Source organism: Rhineura floridana, chromosome 3, assembly GCF_030035675.1.
Source record: "Rhineura floridana isolate rRhiFlo1 chromosome 3, rRhiFlo1.hap2, whole genome shotgun sequence".
Taxonomy (NCBI): domain Eukaryota; kingdom Metazoa; phylum Chordata; class Lepidosauria; order Squamata; family Rhineuridae; genus Rhineura; species Rhineura floridana.
Window position 1 is genome coordinate 144,155,192 of NC_084482.1, and position 16,222 is coordinate 144,171,413.

The 16,222-nt window shown below is 40.2% G+C and overlaps 1 protein-coding gene across 3 annotated transcripts in view; it reads right to left on the minus strand.

Moving 5' to 3' along the window:
- Positions 1-16,222, minus strand: part of FGD3 (FYVE, RhoGEF and PH domain containing 3) — a 200,714-nt gene that overhangs the window by 49,045 nt on the left and 135,447 nt on the right. For all 3 annotated transcript variants that reach the window (XM_061618205.1, XM_061618204.1, XM_061618206.1), the window contains exons 10-11: positions 3,718-3,864; positions 482-574 (exon numbers count right to left, since the gene is read on the minus strand). In XM_061618205.1, the coding sequence (XP_061474189.1) occupies positions 482-574; positions 3,718-3,864 (240 nt within the window). The remainder of the gene's footprint in view (positions 1-481; positions 575-3,717; positions 3,865-16,222) is intronic.

Here is a 16,222-nt window from a genome sequence, read left to right on the forward strand (position 1 = left end):
TAACCTAGACTGACTTGCGGAGGCCTGGAGAAATGTATGGACATACCTTCAACGTATTATTGTAACTGAAATTTATTTAAAACTGTTTTAATATTGAAATTTAAATTCTTGAAACCTTCCCTGGCACCTTAGAATGAAGGGCAGATAAGAAATCAAATCAAATAAATAATATTTCAACTTATTGATAATACAGACAACTCAGCAGCTTTCTAGTGGCAATGATGGTACTGTAGAGTCAAAAGGAGCAACTGACTGCATTATTGTTTGCAGGGCTTGTCATAGGACTTACTCGTTTCCTGCAATTCTGCCTACACGAACAGCAGGTCACGTTCTGCCTTCCACGTTGTCTATGTTTTAATTTGCTTATGCATGTGGGGATGGCCAAAGTGCTTGTTTCTTAGCTAGGGGAACTTCTGTTACAAGACTGATAATCAAGGAACAAACACGTCTCAGTACAAAAGCAATAACACAAGATACCAACCTGTAATCCTGCAATGTCGATCTTTTCTCGAACGCTGAATTTCTGGCCTATTAATCTCAGTTTTGGCACACAGTATAACACCATGCTGTTAAACTGCAATTGACAGAATTTTTTTATTATGGGAACTATGAGAAAATCACATCTATATTCAACCGCATGGAAATATTTACCATGTTTAGCCATACCTGTCATCATAAAAGCAGTAATTTTATTACTCCCCTCCTTGTAAAATCAGTTATAGTTTATTTCTTCAGGAAATCTATAAACCAAATAGTTTGATAGAAGCTGGAATTTTTTAGCACTATGGTATGGAAAATTTATCTGGAAATGTGTATTATTACCACAGTTCCCTCCTCTAGGGTGCACACCTTAAAGTGGTGATGGGGTTTGAGAGTGTTGAAGAAGCTGACAGCAATGCCATCAGGAGTCTAGACCAAGAGGCTAGACTCCTAGCAGGGTCACCTAAGGCAGAATGGTCAAAGCTGAGACACCAGACTAAGATGCATCCAAACTCAGAGGAAGGCAATGCTAAACCACCTCTGAATACCTCCTACCACCAAAACCCTATGAACAGAGTATCCAAAATGCAACACAAGATAGCGCTGGAAGATGAAATCCCGATCAGATGGCACTCAGCAGCTACTAGGGAAGAAAAACGGACAAGTACAAGTAGCACTGTGACTAATGACGCCACTGTGTCAAAGCCGAAAGGAAGGCCAGACGCTGATGCGCACAGATGCAAAAGGAGAGTCCAGAGTTGTACACATACACAATAGGAACATGGAATGTGAGAAACATGAACCAGAGAAAATTAGAAATTGCCAAGCAAGAAATGGAACACATCAACATTAGAATACTTGGCGTGAGTGAATTAAAACGGACAGGAATGGAACATTTTCAATCAGGCTACAAAATATTTTATGCAGGAAATGAGAAATTAAGAAGAAACAGGGTCCCTTTAATAGTGAGAAGTGATGTAGCAAAAGCAATTAGGAGATATAACGCAAGGTCTGAGCAAGTGATATCAATGAGATTAAAAGGGAAACCTATTAACATAAACATCATCCAAGTCTATGCTTCAACAGCAAACACAGAAGAGGATTTGGAGAGATTTTATGCAGAAGTACAGGAAGAAATTAATCACACACCAAAACAAGATGTTCTGATAATCATGGGGGACTGGAAAGCAAAAGTAGAGAAAAGAGAAGAACTAGAAATTTTGGGGAAATGAGGCTTAGGAGATAGAAATGAAGCAGGAGAAAGACGTACTGAATTCTGTGAAGCCAATAATTTGTTTCTTGCAAAAAATAATAGTAATGATATGAAACAAATGCTGTTGAAAGTTAGAGGAAAGCACAAAAACAGGATTGCAGCTGAATGTCAAGAAAATAATGACAACAGAAGATTTATGTAATTTTAAAGTTGACAATGAGGACAATCCTTGAACTTGTCAAGGATTATCAATAACTTGGCACAGTCATTAGCCAAAATGGAGACAATAGTCAAGAAATTAGAAGGAGGGCAGCTATAAGAGAACTGCAAAAGGTCCTCAAATGCAAAGATGTATCACTGAACACTGAAGTCAGGATCATTCAGACCATGGTATTCCCGATCTCTATGTATGGATGTGAAAGTTGGAGAGTGAAAAAAGTGGTTAAGAGAAAATTCCACTCATTTGAAATGTGGTATGGAAGGAGAGGTTTGCAGATAGCATGGACAGTGAAAAAGACTAATAATTGGGTGTTAGAACAAATTAAACCAGAGCTATCATTAGAAGCTAACATGATGAATGCGAGGTTATCATACTTTAGACACATAATGAGAAGACATGATTCACTAGAAAAGACGATAATGCTGGGAAAAACAGGAGGGAGTAGAAAAAGAAGACCAAACAAGAGATGGATTGATTCCATAAAGGAAGCCACAGACCAGAACTTACAAGATCTGAACAGGGTGGTTTATAACAGATGCTATTGGAGGATGCTGATTCATAGGGTTGCCAAAAGTCGTAATCAACTTGAAGGCACATAACAACAACAACCACAGTTCAGCCTTTTTCAACCAGTGTGCCTCCAGATGTTGTTGGACCACAACTCCCATCAGCCTCAGCCAGCATTGCCAATGGTCAGGAAAGATGGGAGTTGTGGTCCAACAACATCTGGAGGCAAACTGGTTGGGAAAGGCTGCTCTAACTCCTATGTCTCCTATGAATTGTGGCCTATGGACTTACTTTCCCTTTTTGCAACTGGGAATCTCTCTTGATTCAATGCAAACAGAATTACTGTGTGTGCTTCTGGGACACATGGATTGGCCTCTTCTCCTTTGTAGGTCTGACTTTTTTCATCAGTGCAAATATTCCAGCTGTACTTTCCCAACTCCCTTTAGGGTATTGTCTGCACTTCTAGTTAAAAGCCTCCTTGATACTTTAAAAAGCACTATTGGTTTAGCATGCTGTCCACAAGCATTGAAACAATAATGCTGTCATGCCACTTACCTTGCATCATCATATACACATGGATATAAAGGGGACTTGTTTCTAGTTTTAACACAGCATATATGGTAGTCTGTCACCCCTCCCCACTACCGATACTTTTCAAAGTCACAAGAAGTGTAGGACTTTCCCCTCTTCTGTATCTCTAGTTCTCTGCATTTCCCACTTGTGTCTTCTCCTGGCTGCATTTATTTAATAAAAGTTTATGTGCAAACATGCCCATGCCTCCAAACCAGCACTGTAACTTGCAGGAGTGTGTACACAACCAAGAAATAATTAAAATATATTTTCTTAAGTGGACTGGATGACTGCAAGTTGAGAAGTGGCAGTGGGAAAGACTTGTGAGCAATAACAGTGCCAATAATGTGAAATATATTTGTGCAAAAGCAATCCATCACAAGCCATTTTCTGTGATAACAATCACAATGGCATACATTGGCTAACAATAATTTACAAGATTATACTTCAGTCTGGTGACAATGGGTTTGTTTGGATAAATAGTCTATGGGCTATTTAATATTCAATAGCATAAGACTCCAGGATAATCTAATAAAAAGATGTACTGATCACGCAAAAATACCAACCCAATCATCATCTAAGTGTGACACAGCAACAGAAAGAACATTTTTCTGAAAAGGTGCCATGTGTAATGCAGAGCAGACTTTACCAGGGAGATCTGAACAGATCAAAGGAGGCTTTGTGTCTACAACATGGGAAAACATTCCAGAGAAACCAAATAACTCACCAGAAATAGATACCTATCCTGAGCAGTGCCATTCTTTGCTGATAGTTTCTGAATTTGCCCCTCTTTAATCAATTCATTGGCTGGATTAACAATATCCTCTTCACCTCCAAGTCTCTCATACACTTCTAACAGCTTGTGCATCTTTTCCTGCAAGCAAAAAAGGAAATGCCAACTCAGCTACCAGCTAGTCTTTGTCTATTACTTTATAATGTACACACTAGAAGAAAAAAACTATTATTTAATGAAAAACTTCAGTTAACTACTGAAGAATTACTAAATATTTGTATCCCTGTCTCCTCCCAATATGTACTCAGAATGACACATGAAAAAGGAAAAGAAAGAAAGACATTAAAGAAGAAATATACAGGAAATTTTGTCTTTTTTCAGACTTAAAAAACCAACCACAAAACGAAAATGCACTCTAGCAACATGGAATATTTGTTCAATATCCTTACTTTTTGGTCAGCTCTTAGTAAAGACAGCACTACACCACATTTCCACAGCATCCCAAATATCCCTTCTGTCAAAGTAGTCAGCAACTTGATTCCTAAGAATCATAAAGAAGATACTTCTCTAGCTCTCATAACAGAAGTGGTAAACGTGGAAAGGTAGAGAAAGACACTTCACGGGGATCTGATGCCCGCATTTGAATCTAAGCAATCACAGGCTGCCCTATACACAACCATGTCAAAAAGGTCTGTACATCAACAGGGCCAGTCTCAGGGGTAGGCAAGCTGGACAGTTTTTTGGAGCGCTGAGCTGAGGGGGGGCACCAAACTGCTGAGAGGGGTGCCAAAGCTGAGCTCAGTGGCTCTGTTTTTTTAATGTACTGTCTGTATGCAGTGAACTAGGGTGGCAAAAAGCAAGTGTCTACAACCTCTTTTAAAAAGGTTCTACAGGTTGTTTGGATACTAACCACAAAAATGATCTTCCTTCAATTAGCTTTAAAGTATATTTCTTTCTCAATTTCCACTTCATGTCATTCGCGCTAGGTAAAAATCAGTGGAACACAGCTTTACTTTGAGGCAACATTACCAAGCACTTAGCACTTCAAGCACAAGTACAGTAGGGCCCTGCTTATATGGCAGGTTCCGTTCCGGACCCCCGCTGTAAAGCGGAAATCGCCGTAAGGCGGAAACCCATTGACTTTAATGAGGCGCATCGCGCAAAAATGCCACAAAAGCGGCAAAATCAGCTTTTAAAGAGGGGAGGAAAGCCACCGCATTAGCGGAACACCGGGAAGCAGAGTGACGCAAAGCGGGGCCCTACTGTACTATATAAATGATAATGAAACAAAGCTGTAAGCAGCAAGAGATCAGCTGGATAACTTTTTTATTTATAACTTTTCTTTATTATCAATAGATATTCTAAAATAAAGAATGCTTACCAAAATATAGGAACTTCTACAGAACAAAAATTATTAAAAGTAAAACCTGTGATAGCTGAGGAGGGGGTGTTGGAGTTCAGGGAGGAGAGCTTACAGCAGGAGCCATTTTGTATGTGCACTGAACACAATACAGAATACAGGCCTCCAACTCAGTGAGGCATATAACTCAGTAAGTCATCCTTTTACAGCCACCCGCACCACATGACAGAGACTTCATTGGTATTCTAGAACTGGAACAGGAGTGCACTGAAAGCAGAGCAGCAAATAAAAGGTAGCTCACTCATAGGCATTGCTGAGGGAAAGCCTGGGAGTAGCAGAGTCTCTTACACTACTATGTTTTGCAACCTTGCACAAGCCATACCACCTGCAACACTGCATAGCTCCAGGGCTGCCCAGAGGGGAAGAGCAACTGGGGCAATTTATCCCAGGCCCCCACAAAGCAAGTCCTCGCCGCCTCAGTTCCTGTGTGTACAATTGACCCCTGCTCTAATTCTGCCACATTGCTCACCAGAAGCTTTGGTATTTTGTTTAAAATTTTCATAAAAGAAGATGTGGTATACATTAGAGTCTAAGATGACACTCAATATGTAATTGTGACATAATGGGACTTCTCCTTGGCCATGATGAAGTAAATATTTTACACAGTTGTGTATGAAATAGAAGAGATGCTAACTTGAGACTTAAGCTGGCCATAAAATGGGAGGCTGTAAAGGAGGGGCCTGCTTATTAGATAGGCCTGCAGCCCAACTGTAAAGGAGTGTAAACCAATCACAGTAAGGTAAAATCTTTCTGGGTAACAAGAGATATTACTGGTCATACAGGCTTGTAATTGTCCCAGGTCAAAATACAGAGTTTACTGTAAGGAGAGAAGGAACAGGGAAGGCTTTTTAAGGAGGAATGCTGTGGCAGAGCAGGCAGCCTCTTCTTGTCATAGAAAGAACTCCAGGCCGACTGGAGTAAGAATTCAAGGAGTGAGTAAGTGCCACCTAAGGTTTCCAGGCAAGCTGCCATTGGACAGTAATTTTCTGTGGCAGTTACCACAGGGAAAGGTGTAGGAATAGTGTGAGACTGATGTGGAAAAACATATTCTGTCCTATTGGTAATAGAGTGAAACTGCACACACTCAGATAAGGAAGGGAGGGAGAAATAAGTAGAGATTGGGCCTAGTGAAAAGTTACTCAGTTATCTGTTCATTTAAGTGGGAGCATGTTGCAATTTAAAATTTGCTGATTGGGCTAAATAGGTCACATGGTGTGTTTGTAAGAAGATATATAAGTAGAGTTACTAGGTCTCCAGTTTTTGGCCAGAGTATCCGGTTTTGGGGGGTCTCTCTGGCTAGCAACCCTTAATCTCTGGACTCTCAGCTTCAATTTAAAAAATAAATTAAGTTTCTAGGTGGTCTGGTTCCCGAGATATACACCAAAACGTCAGCTGCCCCCGTGACTGTTTAATCTATTTAACTGATACGACGCTGAAGTTGGTTCCTAGTTCCCAGTTCCTTATTTGCTGGAAAGTTCGAAACAGTAAAAAAGAAGAAGAGTTGACAACTACAGCAACTTCAAACCAAACTTAACATGTCTCTGAACCCCAAAATATATGTTGGGGTACCCTGTATGATATATCACTGTGATCGGGGGACTCTCCCTGTCAGGAATAACTATATTCTGAGGATGAAATATTGTGAGGATGAAATTAAAAGTGATGCACATCTAGTAGCCACTACTCAAACCACCATTTCCTCATCCCGTTCATCCTCCTGGCCTGGCAACATTTAGTATTGGAAATGCATAGCATATTACCACATTGAGCATTTTCTTGCCCTTGTTCCACATTACTGGCTGGTGACTTGGGCAGGAACACATGACCAGATGATACAATATCGCACATTTTCCGGCTTAAATATGACGGAGATATGGGGGAAACTGAATGTGGGATTGCTCTTTGGGGTAGCAGCCCCATGATCAGTATCATGTGATATAATGCAATCCTATACAGTAGGGCCCCACTCATACGGCAGGTTAGGTTCCAGATCCCTGCCGAAAAGCGTATCAGCTGTAGTGCGAGGGTCTGGAACCTAACCCGCTGATCGTGCAGGAGGAGAAGATCGGCTGTAGCACACTCTGTCACGATCAGCTGGAGTGCGGGAGTCTGATTGCCCCGAGGAGGAGATCAGCTGTAGTGCACTACAGCTGATCTTCCCTTCCTCCGGTGCGATCAGATCGAGCATGGGAGTCTGGTTGTGCCAGAAGAGATCAGCTATAGCGCTCTACAGCTGATCTTCCCCCCCTCTGGCATGATCAGCTGGAGTGCAGGAGTCTGATCGCCCTGAGGAGAAGATCAGCTGTAGCACACTACAACTGATCTTCCCCTCCTCCGACGAGATCAGATCGAGCGTGGGAATCTGATTGTGCCAGGAGAGGAGATCAGCTGTAGTGCTCTACAGCGGATCTTCCCCTCCTCCAGTGAGATCAGCTATAGAGCAGAGAGTTCCAGCCCTCCCTCCAGCTGATCATCCCGCTGGCGCCGTATTAGCGGAACACCGAAAAGCGGGGCCCTACTGTACACGTATATGCAGAAGTAAGCCTCACTGAACCCAGCAAGACTTAATTCCAGGTAACTGATGATTGCAGCCTATATATACAGTACACTGCCAAGTTCCATTTAATTTAATTAGGCTACCATGGACTGCACTGCATTTCTTCTACCCTAAGTCTTTCTGCTAAGTTAAAAAGCCAAACGAAGCTAAACAACTGCTGGTGTTTATATTTCAGAGGTGGAACAGCCATTGTTTATCTGATCCAGCAGGCCTTAGTGCACTTAGTGAAGCCGGCGGCCGTCCTTTTCGGAGCAGGGGAACCGGCTCCAGGGCTAAGGAGCCGGCCGGCCTGCCCTCCACGGCTCCTGCTGAGGCTGATAGGCCCCGTCTCCTAGCAACCGCTGCCAAGATGGGGCCGATGCAGCCTGCTGTCAAGAAATTCTTTTTTTAGTTTTTTTTACATCAGTTTCAAAGTTCAGATCAATTCCTCGCAAACCTCATGTTTTAATTTTTTTAGTACAAAACTATTTTGCAACTGGGACTTGTACAATTGCCAGTGAGCTCTTTTCCCCCAAATGCTCTTTTTTTGTACAAAAAAAATGATGTATGGATTTACCTAATCTCCTCAGAAGAAATTTTGCTCCAAGGGGAGGGGAAAGTTTATTTTAGAATCGACTCTCGTGTGTGTGTGTGTTTAAAAGCTTTTTTTATAATAGAGTTTTATTGTTTTTATGTTGTATTTTTGTATACTCTAGAGTTTTAAATATTAAGCAGTTTAGCAACACTTTTAAATAAAATAAATCAAACTAAAATGAACATCCCAAATTAATGCACAAATGCAAATTTCTCTAACATTCCCAGTTACACCATGCCTTCTCCTCAGTCTTGGCAACATATGCAGGATGGCAGATAATGGGGGCAGTTATATTTAATTTTCCTCCTCCTGCTGAAATCAATGAAAGGGAAGTTCCTTATGGGGAAAAGTTCTGCTGTTGACATGGATGAAGATTCACTGGTATAGGATCTGGTTTAAGTGGGCTGCTTTTCTGTGCTGCCCATATCTTCTCCCTTTGTCAGCAGCTCTGTGAGCATATCTTCACCAGTTGAATGGCTCTGTCAGCAGTGTTTTCCACAAGTATATCAGGGGAATTCTGCTGGTATGCGCTATTCTGGCAGCATATCTCAAGATCTGCCTGCATAGTAAGGCTTCTGCTACTTCCTAAAGCTGCACAGTTGGAGGATACCGAGAACAGGATTGTGTCCTTAAAAACCTGGCTCCAGACCCTTGTTCAAAATCCTATATACTAATAGCAAATTCATTCTCTGACTGTACATATAAATAAAACATCATGCACACACACAATGGAGCCTGCCCTACAGTGAAAGCACCTTGTTCATTCTTTCTGTTTTTCTTTTATAAAGAGTAATACTGTTTATAATGTTTATAATGGTTGAAAACATCCCTTAGATGTCATCCACTTCTCTTTTGTAAGAGAGATAAATGTCTAAAACCAGCTGCAATTTCATTGCTTCAGTGGGTCTCTACTCTGGTTGGGACTAGCAATTGGATTATGATTAGCAGATTGATTGGTGATGTAACCTGCCTTTGTTCTCTTAAAGATAGTGTTTGTTAATAAAAAAATTGTTTGTAACCTGGTGCTGTTGGTTTTATTTCTGTCCCAGTTTTACCTTTACCTTAATACTAGAGGTAATTGTATAATTGTATAATTGTGATTGCCAACTGCTTGCCTAGAATGCCCTCCCTTGTCCTTAACATAGCTGCAACCATATCTACTCAGAAGTAAGTCCTATTTAGTTCAGATCTTGTAAGTTCAGGTCTGTGGCTTCCTTTATGGAATCAATCCATCTCTTGTTTGGCCTTCCTCTTTTTCTACTCCCTTCTGTTTTTCCCAGCATTCTTGTCTTTTCTAGTGAATCATGTCTTCTCATGATGTGTCCAAAGTATGATAACCTCAGTTTCATCATTTTAGCTTCTAGTGACAGTTCTGGTTTAATTTGTTCTAACACCCAATAATTTGTCTGTTTTGCCTAGAATGTCCTCCCTTGTCCTTAACATGGCTGCAACTGTATCTACTCAGAAGTACGTCCTATTGAGTTCTATGGGGCTTAGTTCCTTAATAAGCATGTTTACAGTTGCTGCCTTCAGGGGCATCTATCTGTGCTCCCATCTAACATCTCTGCAACACTAAACTCCTTTCTTCCAATAATGGCCAAGTCTGAGGGCACGTAAACCCTTCTTGCCAGAAGCAAGTAAACTAGAAGGCATCAGAACTGCACCTCCCAAGAAATGTCCCTAATGTCCTAGTAAGAGTTCTACCCAGAAGTTGAAGGGTTACGCTGACCCTTTGGTATGTGTTGCTGTGGTTGGTATGGTATTGCATTTAGGGAAGCATCACTGTCTTTTTTCATTTTCTGTTTGCATTTCATGTACCTTTGACCCTCCTCCCTTACATCCATAGAAGCAACAACAGTGGTTCCATGTGGTCAACTAAACCCCTAAAACCCATTGATGATGTGCCTTGTTGGTTGCATGATGGTTTGTTTTTTGCCCACTAATGGTAAAAGAGAATTCACATATTTGAAAGTGTGGCTGCAGTTGTTGTTCCCAAGCTGCTGCCTGTGAAGGTAGACCAAACCATGGGTGTTTTCTCTCTGTCAATTATTACTCACTGGAATTGGATTGGCTGTCCAAGTGAGTTTATAGCACCCCACAGAGTAGACAGAAAGGGTAGAGAATCTTCTTTCTCTTACACATTTCTCAGACCTCTTTCTGAAGTGAAGGGTCAAATCTGTAAAGAAGTTTGGAGCAGCCACATTAAAAGATAAGGCCAGGGCATTCCATGCAGGGGGTTGTCAACCCTGCTTGGATATGGATGTCTTTGCAGAGGATCCCTAGTCAAACATTACTAACAGCACAATCCAAACTATATCTACTCAGAAGTAAGTCCTGTTGAGTTCTATGGGGCTTAGTTCCTTAATAAGCATGTTTACAGTTGCTGCCTTCAGGAGCATCCATCTGTGCTCCCATCTAACATCTCTGCAACACTAAGCTCCTTTCTTTCTATAATGGCCTGGCCTGAGGGCATGTAAACCCTTCTTGCCAGAAGCAAGGAAGCTAGATTAAATGTTCCCTAAAGGTGTTGAACTGTGACCTAGGAGACCAGGGTTCGAATCCCCACACAGCCATGAAGCTCACTGGGTGACCTTGGGCCAGTCACTGCCTCTCAGACTCAGAGGAAGGCAATAGTAAACCACCTCTGTCTGAATACTGCTTACCATGAAGACCCTATCTGGGACCAACTTGAAGGCAGTCCATTTCCATTTTGCATCACCCTAAGCTTGTGAGAAAGAATGACCTTCTCACTTCAGATGGACCTAGGAACACCCTATTTTAGGTAAGATTTCTATTTTAATCTCCAGAGAATTTCTTTTGAATGGCATGCTCCAAGCAACTGTGGTTGATACAATGTATCATGCTTAATGACGTCACCAGGGCCCGCCCCGTGACATCACTAGGGCCCGCCCCGTGACGTCACTAGGGCCCGCCCCCATTTTCTCAGGTTTTTGGATGGCTCCGACCTGGCAACCCTATGTGCAGAGGATAGCAATAATAGCGGTATGGGGTGGGGCGGAGGTGGTAAAAGCATCCTCTCTACCTAAACTGCCTATCCATCATTGCCTCTCCTGAGGGAATGGACAGACTCTGGGGTTATACCGAGTCTGTGGAGGGAGCCTTGTTTGTTGGGGGGAAATTGAGGGGGGAGGGTTGTTCAGTGCTGAAGGGGAGCATATTCTATGTGTATCTTTGCTATATATATTCATTTGTATACTTGGACTGTCACTGGAATTTAGTGCTAAACAATTTTTGATTTCTTTCAGCAGTTCAAGAGACCAAACATCACTCTTGAGGGCTGTAAGTTGGTCAGTTTTAGCAGATAAAGGTCTCTCTTAGCGTTTGAGGAAACCAAGCCTGTGGCTTATTGCTATGTGTTTTATATTACTAATTAATGGAAAGGGTGGGTCTACACTAATTCTAACATTAATATTATGGGTCGAAGGTTTGTATGTGGAATATTTATGGTATGGGCAATTCTCTTAAGAGGAGAAGAGTATGGTTTACATTAAAAAAAAGAAGCTCCAGAAATTATAATGGTGCAAGAAACTCATCCCCCAAAAATCCAGATTTAAAACTTTGATCCCTTACACATAGGCGAATGGCATATGGCCCCAGGCACCTCCAAGGCTAGAGGTGTGGCAATATGGACTGTTAACAGTTTGGGCCTAATGGTGCAAGATACATTAATTGACCCTAAGGGAAGATTTATTTTTATTAAGGGACTAATACAAACTGTCAAAATAACTATTCCATATATAGCCCTAATAATGGTCAACGAGAATTTTTACAACAAACTCCTCAATCGCTTACACAATTTGCAAAAGGAACTATGATTCTTGGCGGAGATTTAAATTGGATCAGTGATGCAAAAAAAGATAGGAGAGGAAAACCGAGAAAGACTGTGATTTGTGAAGATTCTAATTTAAAAGATATTCTTGATGCTGCTGATCTGATAGATATATGGCGAGGAAAAAATCCTTCAGAATTAGATTACACATATTTTTCCCACAGACACAATTCATACACGAGGATAGATTACTTATTAAGCACAAAATATCTGGCTGGACAAATACTTTCCTCCTATATAGGTTCTTCAGGTCCCTCAGATCATGTCCCTGTTGTAGCCACTGTACATTTAATGAACCCTCCCTCCAAAGACTATATCATGGAAACTGAATTCTTCTTTATTACTTAACAGACCTATAGTGGATAAAATGAAAGAGGAACTTAATAATTACTTCACAATAAATGACACCAATGAGTTATCCAAGGCTATAATTTGGGACTCAATGAAGGCAGTAATGAGGGGTCATCTGATAAGTGAATATGCTCATCTAAAAAGAACAAGAGAGGCTTCAAGAACTAGACTCCAAAACGAAATTAAAACAATCATAAACAAACAGGCAGTAAACGGATCTATAGGATATTGCTTCAAAAAAGGACTGAATTGGCAAATCTAGAAATTGGGGAAATTGCAACTGCTATACAGTTTACTAATAAAAAATATTATGAACAAAGTGATAAAAATTCCAAAATTTTAGCCTATAAACTCAAAAAGAAATCACAAGAAATAGGATTACAAATATATAAGGATCCACAGGACAGCAGTTATACACAACAGAACAAATAGGAGAAAGGTTTCAAGCATTCTTTACTGATTTATACAAAACAAGATTAATTGATAGAATTTATTAATTAATATCAAGGCCTATTTGGGTGATGCAAATTTTAAAAAATTAGACATAGATCAACAACACTACCTGATAGAGCAAACTGTAGATGAGGACATCGATAAAGCCTTCAAAAACATGAAACCAGCCAAGGCACCAGGTTTAGATGGATTCACATCACAATTTTATAAAGTCTTCAAAGAACTAAAACTCAAACTGTAAACTTTATTTAATTCTATAGTGCCAGATGGACCTATACCACACACTTGGCAGGAATCATGTTTAGTTATTCTCTTAAAACCAGGAAAGGACCCAACACAAGTATGAATGAATGAATTCATACCGACCTATAGCCCCTATAAATCAAGCTGCAAACTTTTTTAGCAATATATTGGCAGACAGGCTAGCTTTGATGTTACCTACTGTTATAGACCAAGTTGGCTTCATTAGGGGCAGACACATAGCTGACCCAATTAGACAATTAATAAACATAATTTACTATGCCAGACAGACAAAAAAGCATGTCTCTATACTTTCGCTTAACTTTAGCAAGGCATTTGACAAATTAAGTTGGGATTTCCTATATGCTTTATCATAAAAAATGTCATAAAAAGGAATTCATGATGGCTTTAAAATACCTATATCAAGGCAGCCAAGCCTCTATTCAACTAAATGGCTGGGACACAGCTAAATTCAACATTGAGAAAGGCACAAGGTAGGGATGCCCTCGGTCACCCCTGCTTTTTGTCCTCTATGGAGCTTATGGCAAATAAAATTGGCCAGAATGAATTAGTACAGGGAATAAAATCCACAGATTCAATATATAAAGCAAATCTCTTCGCAGATGATGTTGCTTTAATGTTAGAAAATCCATTGTCTTCACTACCAGCAGCACTCAAAGGAATTGCAGACTATGGTGGTGTATCAGGAATGGAAATTAACTACAAAAAATCTGAGATGCTGAATATTAATGTATTATTGCCTGATCAATTACATCTACACAAATTATCTAAAATTAAATTATGTCCTACCTTGGTGTACTTATTACAAAAAAATGGAAAATGATGAAGGAAATGAATTTTGATGTCTTGGTAAGATCTGTTAAACTAGACATGAAAAAATGGAACAATCTTCAGCTTTCTTGGTTAGGTAGGATAGCCGCTGTAAAAATGTCAGTATTGCCATGTTTCAGTTTTCTATGTCAGGTCCTTCCACTTCGAATTGACATAAAAATACTGAAAAAATGGCAAAAATTAATAAATAATTTTATCCACCAAAACAAGAAAGCAAGACTTAGGAATAATGTTTTATATAAATCAACAAAATTGGGAGGACTTGGAGTACCAAATTTGACATGGTATCATGACACAGTCCATATACATTGCACACTTTTAATGATGAAACATCCACAGCAATGTATGTGGATCTCACTGGAGCTCGACTCTTTCAACAGAAAACAGGCAGCAGCTCTTCCATTTCTGATGCACCACCCTGTAAAAAATATTTTAAATCCTTTTGCATTTGCAAACCTTCAGGTCTGGACTGCTTGGATTAAATGTCTGGCTCCAGCCATCTCTTCTCTTGTACCTTTTTGCCATCATCCCATGTTTTATAACAAAACTAGGGAACAACAATTTAATGGCTGGAAACAAAAAGATCTATATACAGTTTGGGACTTATATATAGGCAGACTCCACTGACAGGTGCTCAACTAAAAGAAAAACTAGGAACCTCACAGACAGACTGGCTGACAATTCGCTAAATAATATATTTTGCCTCTAATCCTATAGTGAGATCTCAGGCCATCAGACCACTCAAACCAATAGAACAGCTACTTTTAAACAGTACATACACATCAAAAAAATTACTATCACATATCTATAAAATTCTCTGTGATGTAATGACAGGCAACCTGGACTCTTTAAAATCACTATGGGAATCAGATTTGAACTGTACAATTCAACCAGCTGAATGGCACAAACTTTGGGAAAAACAGCCATTAAAATCTGTATCAGAAAAAATGAAAGAAAATTGCATAAAGACACTTCATAGATGGCATTAGACATTTCTCAGATGTCATAAAATAAATCCAAATTCAAACCCACTATGTTGGAGAGGTTGCCAGTAACTGGGATCTTATTTCCACATGTGGTGGACCTGTGACAAGGTCCGATGATTCAGGACCTTAATAATAGATGAAGCAAGTCTTATTACAGGTCAGAAGGTTCCTTGTGATCCCAGGCTAACATTACTGAACTTGTTTAATGGAGATTTAAAGGACTTATTGTTTAAAGAATTATTAACCCTTTTTATGGTAGCCACCAGACAGGTCTTAACTCAAAATTGGAAGACAGCTGCTAACCTGACACTGGAGGCTTGGTATGAAAAAAATATGGACCACTGCACTTATGGAAAAACTCTCTAAGCAACTTAAGGCTGTAAAAGACACATCAAACAAAGATGACTTTGAGGAAATGTGGTACATTTTTATTCAACATATTAGAGGCAACATGTCTAGGACACCTCCATCAACTCATGGCCATCTCTGGAGTAACTTGCTGAGACAATGAACATGACATTAACTAAAGCCTGCAATTGACCACAATACTTACACATAACTTGTTAAATATCTTACCTTTTTGTGAATGAGATATATATATATGAACGTAATTGTGATTAACCAAACAGAGGTTTTTATTGTATTAACAAAATGTTTCAGCTTCCGCCTTCATCAGCTGCTAACATACAAATGCTGTTACCAAGGTGGCAATTATAGAGCTCTGAGGATGGATCCTCCATGATGCAGAGTGGTAAGCGGTGGTAACGCAGCTGAAGCTTTGCTCACGGCCGGAGTTCGATTCCAATGGAAGGAGGAAGTCGAATCTCTGGTAAAAGGGGTCGAGGTCCGCTCAGCCTTCCATCCATCCGTGGTCGGTAAAATGAATACCCGGCATATGCTGGGGGGTAAAGAAAGGCCGGAGACGGAACTGGCAAACCCACCCCATATATATGGTCTGCCTAGTAAACGTCGCAAGACGTCACCCTAAGAGTCGGAAACGACTCACACTATAAGTGCGGGGACACCTTTACCTTTACATGGAATGTCTGGGGGGGGGAGGGGAAGAGTTAGGGGTTCTTTTGAGTAAGATTATATTTATTATTGATGATCATTATTGCACAAATAAAACTATTAAAAATGTTTTAAAGATTTTTTAGTGTTTTTGTTTGCCGCCCTGGGCTCCTTCTGGGAGGAAGGGCAGAACATAATAATAATA